This window comes from Zea mays, chromosome 1 (genome assembly GCF_902167145.1).
Source record: "Zea mays cultivar B73 chromosome 1, Zm-B73-REFERENCE-NAM-5.0, whole genome shotgun sequence".
In the NCBI taxonomy this organism is placed as follows: Eukaryota; Viridiplantae; Streptophyta; class Magnoliopsida; order Poales; family Poaceae; genus Zea; species Zea mays.
Window position 1 is genome coordinate 40516164 of NC_050096.1, and position 8064 is coordinate 40524227.

Consider the following 8064-nt stretch of genomic DNA (forward strand, 5'->3'; position numbering starts at 1 on the left):
CCTGAGGGTGGCCTCAGGCGAGTCGTGACTGACTGTCTAGCCAGGGCATGGCCTCGGTTGAGTCGTGACTGCGTCTCCCATTGGGGGTTGGCCTCGGGCGAGTTGTGACTGCTTGTCTCGCTCGAGAATGGCCTCAGGTGAGTCGTGGTTGCCTGTCTCGCTCAGGCTTGGCCTCGGACGAGTCATGATTGTGTCTCCCGCCTGAGGGTGGCCTCTGGCGAGTCGTGACTGCCTCTCCTCCCGAGGATGGCCTCGAGTGAATCGTGACTGCCTCTCCCACCCAGGGTTGCCCTCGGGTGAATCATTACTGCCTTTCCCGCCTGGGGTTGCCTCGGGCGAGTCATTACTGCCAGTACCGCATGGGGTTGTCCTCGGGCGAGTCATGTCTGCTTGTCCCGCCCAAGGGTGGCCACGGGAGAGTCGTGGCTGCTTGTCCCACCTGGGCATGGCCTCGGGTGACTTGTGCCTATGTCTCCTGCCCAAGAGTGTCCTAGGACAAGTCGTGATTGTTTGTCCCGTGTAGGCTTGGCCTTAAGCGAGTCGTCACTGCCTCTCCCACCCGAGAGTGGCCTCAACCAAGTCGTGATTGTGTCTCTCGCCTGGGCTTGGTCTCGGGTGACTCGTGACTGCCTGTCCCATCTGGGCATGGCCTTGAGCGAGTCATGATTGCGTCTCACGCCCAAAGGTGGCCTCGGGCGAGTCATGACTGTGTCTCCTGCCCGGGCTTGGCCTCGGACGAGTCATGATTGTGTCTCCCGCCCGAGGTTGGCCTCGGGCGAGTCGTGACTGCATCTCCCATCCGGGCTTAGCCTTGGGCGATTCTTGACAGCCTCTCCCGCTCGAGAATGGCCTCGAGCGAGTCGTGACTACGTATCCCGCCGGGGTTGGCCTCGAGCGAGTGGTGACTACCTGTCCCACCTGATGATGGCCACGGGCGAGTCGTGACTACTTCTCTCACCCCGGGTTGTCCTCGGGCGAGTCGTGACTGCCTATCCCACCCGAGGATGGCCTTGGGTGAGTCGTGGCTAACTGTCCAGCCAGGGCTTGGTCTCGGGTGAGTCGTGACTGTGTCTCCTATCGGGGGTTGGCTTCTGGCGAGTCGTGACTGCCTATCTCGCTAGAGGATGGCCTCGGGCTAGTCGTGGCTGCCTGTCCTGCCTGGGCTTGGCCTCGGGCGAGTTGTGACTGCCTCTCCCACCCGAGGGTTGCCTCGGGCGGACTGCCTGTTCTGTCTTGCCTTGGCCTCGGGCGAGTTGTAACTTTGTATCCCACCGGGGTTGGCCTCAGGCGAGCTGTAACTATGTATCCCACCCGGGGTTGGCGTTGGGCGAGTCGTGACTGTCTGTCCCGCCCGCGGATGACCTTAGGCGAGTCGTTATTGCCTGTCCCGCCTAGGCTTGGCCCCGGACGAGTCGTGACTGTGTCTTCCGCTCGAGAGTGATCTAGGAAGAGTCGTGACTGCCTGTCCTATTTTGGCTTTGCCTCGGGCAAGTCATAACTGCCCCTCCCACCGAGGGTTGGCCTCGGGCGAGTCATTACTGCCTCTCCCACTCGATGGTGGTGGTGCACGCGGGGACGACGGAGGTAGGCCGATCGTGGGGGCGGTGCGCTCATCTCCTCGAGGAAGCTATCACCGCAGGAGGAGAGGGAGACAAGGATGCACTACATATTTGTGACATGTCTTTAATTGGATACACCTACAAAACAATTATAAATATTGCATAAAAAATAAAATACATGCAAACAATAACCGTGTAAATTGCAAACTCATATTTACCATGTCATGGTCTAGGTAAAGTAAAAACCCTTCATTCCGCACTACATATTTGTGACATGTCTTTAATTGGATATAGCTCGTCTGTTTTAGTTTCAACATCACCGTCTCGCTTTAGAAAGTTGAACTGAAAAGCATTTTCTATGTGGACATGACCTCCAGATTAGCACTTTAGATGATCTTGATATTTTATTAAATTTATGCAATAGTCTATCACCTGCAAGTGTGTAAGTTGTTGTTAAAAAATACCTATCACAATTATGAGACAAATTATGAGACATATATCACATCATATACTACGACCCTAATGTTGCAATACAACTCAAGCTTTTCCTCGACTATTGTGAATGGCAAGGAAAAAACATGCCCTCCATTATTGACTATAGATGACAAAGGACGCAGTCCTCCAAGTAGATGATTTCAGACAATTTTTGGTAAAATGCAGAAAATTAAGCTTCAATGGGGTATCTTTTTGGCTTTATCATAAATCGATTTTTTCTAAAATTTCTGCATTTAGAAGGAGCCTAAACATATAGAACTACCATGTAATTAATCCACATTTTCCCTCCTGCGTTTTTTTTCATGTGAACTAAACCACCTTTTCGAGTAAAATTTCCATGTGAACTAATCCACGTTTTTTTCCTGCCGCGCAAGTTTGTCATGTGAACTATTTTTTATAATGCTCAATTTTCCATGTGAACTATGCCCCCTGATGCGTAATTTTTGAGATTTTATTAAATTTATACAATAGTCTATCACCTGCAAGTGTGTAAGTTGTTGTAAAAAATACCATAGTGGGTAAAAAATTATATATACCAGGGTCACCAAATGAAAAACTAAGCATGAATTATCTCATTACTTAGATGTCGTAGTTGATGTTGAATATAAACTAACATGAGTTGAGTTGGCTAATTGGTGGGAGCTTAGGTGTTTTGCTCAAGGCATCCAGGGTTCAATTCCTGAGCTTGGTAGCAATTTTTTTGCTACCGCGAGTCCTACAATTTTTTTTCTCAGCCCCGCCGTGGACCGCAAGCTATACAGTTGGCCCGACAAGTCAACAGACGGTCAGCAGCCAGTCGTACTAATAATTGAGCATTGACACCTGCTGACTGGGGACAGAGAAGCCATGACGTCGAGTGGCAGCAGTTGCCCCTCTCCCAATCTCATAGTAGTAGCTGGTCCAATCTCTGCTCTCCGGGCTGATTTGACGAGTAGGAAATTAGATAGATTTATGGGAGGAAAACTCTTAATGACTTGTTTGAGAGTAAGGATATTAGAGAGACCTCCAATCCCCTGATAGTAAGGTGATTCCAGCGCAGAAAACCTCTTACTACTTACCGCTAGTTTGAAAACTCTATTTTTACAAAGAATTTCTATTTTTTTAAGAGAAAATAAACTAATTTCTGTTGGTAAAGTGAAAATCTTTTCGAAAAATTAGGTTCCCAAATTAGCCCTTTAAGGGTTTTCTTCCCCGAGATCTCCTCCAAATCTATGTTCACCAAATCAGCTATAAAGGATTTCCTTCACATAGATCTACTCCAATTCTTTTGATCACCAAATCAGTCATCCGTATTGAAAATATCATGCTGCTCGTTTCGAATTAAATCCAACTGTTTGGACTTTGCACGGCTACTCGTTTAATCCCAATAAAAGTATCGATTTGAAATTCATACTAGTTAAACTTTTTAAATTCTAAGTTAATTTATAGAAAGTATTAATAATATTTTTATCTATAAATACATTTATTATAAAATATATTTGACGATTTATCCAATCATATTTATGAAGAGAATTAATTCAGAACCAGAATTAAGATGTGATTGGGACTAAATTCTGAGAGGGCAACTGGCCAAAACCTGAGCGGCGCTGCCCCATTCGGGCAATCATATATGAATCGGTCTCATGGATTTGTACCGTTTCTCATTGCCATGCCGGGCCAGGCCTCTGCGAATCAGGCATGTTTTCTCAGCAGCCTTTCAAGAACTCCATCCACGGACCACGGGGGGCATGGCCGCATGGGGGCTGCCGGGCAAGGACGAGCTGCTTATTCGGATCATCGCTGATCGGATCTAGCCTAGACAGCACGTCAGCGCAGACTCTCTCTTGAATGAACCTACACAGGTGAATAGCTCACTTGCCAAAAAATAATCTACAAAAGCTGTGCCTTGTTCGACGCCGACGTTGCAGGATTATCATACGCACCGATTTCACATGTGGATTACGCATGGATGGATGCATGAAAGGAAACAATGATTTTGCTACGGTTTGTCGTCGACCTGCTCGCTGCTCTCTGTTCGCCGGCGGCCCATCTTGCCGATGGAGGAGGCGATGCTGCCCATGAGGGTGCTGGTGCTGCCCGCGTCGCCGCTGAGGCTCATGGACCGGCGGGCTCGGCAGTGCCTGGGAGACTCCAGCTTGCACCGCTCCTCGTCGTCGCCGGCCCTCGTCCGCGTGGCCACCACCAGCCGGGCGATGCCGCCGCGGCAGAACGGGCAGGTCGGCAGCGGCTGGGACTGCGTCGCCGGGTTGGGCTTGGCGTGGCAGCACAGCGCCAGCGTGCACGCCGCGCACATCTGGTGCCCGCACTCCCGGACCTCGATGCTGCACGCCTGCTCGAAGCAGATGCTGCACACCTCCGCGTCGCTAGCCTGCAACGGGCACGGCAGGCAGTCGTCTAATCAGGTTCAGAACAAGATCCACGTCGTGAGGGAACCAGGATCGTGCATGTGTAATCGTACATTGATTTGGGTGGCGGTGCTTTGAATAATGCTGAGGGCTCATATGGATTGGCACGGTTGCTCAGATGTGCGGGAAATGAGGCCGATTGAGCAAGTGGGTGCGCACATTGCTATGCTGCCCCCGTTTGACAACATGTGCTAGGCTTGGCATTACCGATAAGCGCAGTGTTAAAATAGTGCCAGAAGCCAGTAGCAATAGCCATCACGCTGACAGCTGCTGGTTAAGCTTCCTTAGTATACACATCACCTTTTGATTGAAGGTGTCATTTGTTCTCTCGGGTCAAGAAGGATGCTTATTTATAGTGCCAGTACGTGTTGGAGCAAGTGACTCTGTTGTGAAACTCTAAAACGTCCAGTGCAGGTGACACTTGGGATTTGACTAAGTTCAGTAATATGTGATCTTATCGGCAAAGCAAAAGAAATTTACCCTGAATCATACCAAGACATGACGCCACGAATGATGAATAACAACAAAAGAGCGCCGTCATCGGGGTGTGATGGCGAGGGGAAGAGTCGGAATTCACCTCAGCTATGGCGGTGTCATGAGCGCCGTCATCGGGGTGCGATGGCGAGGGCAATGCATTCTTGGCGCCTTTCAGGATCCTCCTCTCCCTCTCTCTGTTGGCCTCCATCAGGGCTGCTTCGAGCAAAGATTTGGCATCGGGTTCCAGCTCGCTGATGAACTTGAGAGCGGACGGCCAGACAAGGGGCTCCGCGGACGACGGGTTCAGCAGCGCCGCGCACGCGACGTGCCCTCGCTTCGCGGCGACCTCATACGGAATTCTCCTGCAGAAAATCAACCCGCCGCATCAGTAGCCAAACATTTGCCTCGGCATTCCAGGCGCCCGGCGTCATGCCATTGCCGACCCTGGTGTAGTGGTGCTGCGAAAACAAGAAAAAGAAAAAAAATGCTCGCTCACCCGACGGAGTCTCGCTGGAGGCGGTCGGCGCCCCAGGACAGCAGTTGCCGGACGCAGTCCAGGTTGCCGCCGCGCGCGGCCAAATGCAGCGGCGTGCTGCCCGGGAATCTGCAGGAGCGAGCGCTCGAGTCAAATGTATGACACACAGCTTTCCTCAAAAGGAGCGATTTTTTTCACATAAAAATAAGTCGTTTGACATGATATGGGAGGGTGAGGGGGGCAGCCGGGCAGGGCAGGGCAGGAATCCTCACCCGAAGGCGCCACTGGAAGCAGACACGATGGCGCCGTTCTCGAGTAGGACGTGGACGCAGCGCCGCCAGCCCTGCCTCGCCGCGAGGTGCAGCGGCGTCGCTCCGGTGTCGTCCCGCACGTTCACGAAGCGCGCGAACCCCCTGCACCTCCACAGCTGAGAACACATTAGCAAAGGGGCCAGAGAGCAGCGGCGAGACGGCCGGGGCGACGAAGGCCAACCAGGATTCCGAGACCGGCGCGGACTTGGCCGCCGCCGAGAGGATGGTCCGGAGGCAGTCCGCGTGCCCGTAGTACGCTGCGTAGTGCAGGCACGTCCGCCCGTGCGAGGAATCGAACATCACGATCTGCACGCCCAAATCGGAGACGCCATTTAGTAGCCTGCCCGACTCCGAGAACTGATAATAACGCGCAGGATCCATTTAGAGGCTCACATTGGCGCCGGCGTCGAGCAGCCGGCGGACGCAGTCGGTCTTCCCGTGCATCGCCGAGAGCATCAACGCCGTCTGCGGCAACAGATTGGAGGCCGGAGGTGTCAGCGGGTAGTAACAGGGGACGAGGGGAAGGAGATGCGGACCAGCGGCGGGCGGGAGCTAACCTGCTTGTGGCGGTTAACGACGTCGGGGTGCACGCAAAGATCCAATGCCAGGGAGACCACCTGTAGAGCAGTAGAGGGAGAGAGAGAGAAGGTTAAGCAATCGCACGCCGAATGCGTCAACATCCATGCCGGCAACAAACCAGAAGATGTACAGGTTGGTGGCGAGGCTGGGAGAGATCAAAAGCTAAGTGAGATGGGAGCTCGTACCTGGAGGTGGCCGTGTGCGGCGGCGATGTGGAGCGCGGAGAGGCGGTCGAAGAGCGTGGTGCGGCTGAGCAAGGTGGGGCGGGAGCGAAGAGCGGCGGCGAGGCGGGCCATGTCCCCGGACTGCGCCGCGCCGAAGAAGTCTACCTCCTCGCTTGGTCGGCCGCAGCTAGCGCCGTGCCCCATCGCCGCCGGCCCGGCCTCCGGCGAGCAGGAGCGGGAGGGGCCGGGGAAGTGGCTGCTGACGGGACTGTCCTGGGACTGGGACTGGGACTGGGACTGGGAGAGAGCAGGGGGGAGTGCAGAGCTGCTTAAAATATACTGCGTGCACTTCCCTGTAGTTTTTTAAGGCTTTTTTTTTTGCCCCTCTCGCTCCTCCTGATTGAACCTTTTTTTCCTTCTCCGGTAACCCTTTGCGAAAAACGAAAATAAAAATCCTCTCTCGAATAAAATATCCGTGGCGGTGAGTATGTCTTCATTTAAATAGGGGATATTTTTTCGGAGAAGTTTTACGAGGGCGTCTGTCACTGTCCTGGATTCGAAACTATCGTATCCGTTTCGTATACGACAGGAAGAATAAACAGCGGTATACCGTTTCGTATATTTCAGGAATAACAGACAGCTGTCCGGTGACGAATTGTACAAGTTGGCGTTGTTTGTTGCGTTCGGGCACGAAACCGATCGTTCGTCGGCGTATGGTGGTCTCGCATCCCACGTACTCGTGAGTAAAGATAGCGCTGGATACGTATTTACACTTGGGATACGCTGCGCTCATCGTATATTTCCGTGTTCCGACGAGCTCACGGCAGGCTCATGAGTAGTCCGTCCTTGTTCCGCAATCCATGTATCAGATATGCATGTCGTCTCTACTGATCCGATGCCTGGATAGATCGAGATTCGAGAGTCGCGAGTCCGCGTGTGAGCTTTCCAGATCGCAGTTGCTCGCACCACTTCTCCCTTGCTGATCCATGGCGCCTTCGAGTCTACATGGCGAGTCCTCATGGCCTCGTCATCTCAGCTGCGTCTGCGTCTGCGTCATCGAAAAAACTGCCAAGCACGAGTGCGCGCCCGTTTTCCTGACATGCATGCGTGATGCGTAGTAACGGCTACAGCACAGGCTACTGGTCCACCCTGCACGAGAGTTGATCGCTTGCGTTCCCTACGCCTGTCAGTCGCGGACGCGGAAGCTAGATGCAGCGTTGCCGCCGCAGCGAGCGCGCAGTCGCGTCCCGTGAATCGCATTGCCGAACCGCGCGTCCATCTCCGGCGCCGCTGCGCGGGCTGGACAGTGATCCTTCTTCACCCGCAGGCGTATTTTTGCCGTCATGGCGCGCCAATGTCCATTCGGCGAACGAGCTTTTGGATCGACCACCGTGGGCGGCCGCCGGGCGGTGAGTCGTGCGGCTCGATCGGTGGTTACGAGTTGCTCCGTTCGACGCAGTACCGGCACGGCGTGGCTGGCTTTGATGGAAACGCGAAAAGACTTTTTTTTCTTTCTTCCTCTTGATTAAACCTCCACGTACCGACGACGTACGTGAGGTGGTGGTCCTGGCGCCTTGCCCAGTTGCCCGGCCGGAGCTG

At 53.4% G+C, this 8064-nt stretch overlaps 1 protein-coding gene across 1 annotated transcript; it reads right to left on the reverse strand.

The window, feature by feature from the left end:
• Positions 1–3879: 3879 nt before the first annotated feature.
• Positions 3880–6755, reverse strand: LOC107305680 (Putative E3 ubiquitin-protein ligase XBAT31). The gene is made up of 8 exons (NM_001320809.1): positions 6487–6755; positions 6280–6339; positions 6116–6187; positions 5904–6028; positions 5684–5824; positions 5433–5540; positions 5037–5298; positions 3880–4422 (listed from the first exon to the last, which is right to left on the reverse strand). Exons 1-8 carry the CDS (start codon positions 6667–6669, stop codon positions 4033–4035), a joined length of 1341 nt encoding a protein of 446 aa, NP_001307738.1. The 5' UTR covers positions 6670–6755; the 3' UTR covers positions 3880–4032.
• Positions 6756–8064: the final 1309 nt, after the last annotated feature.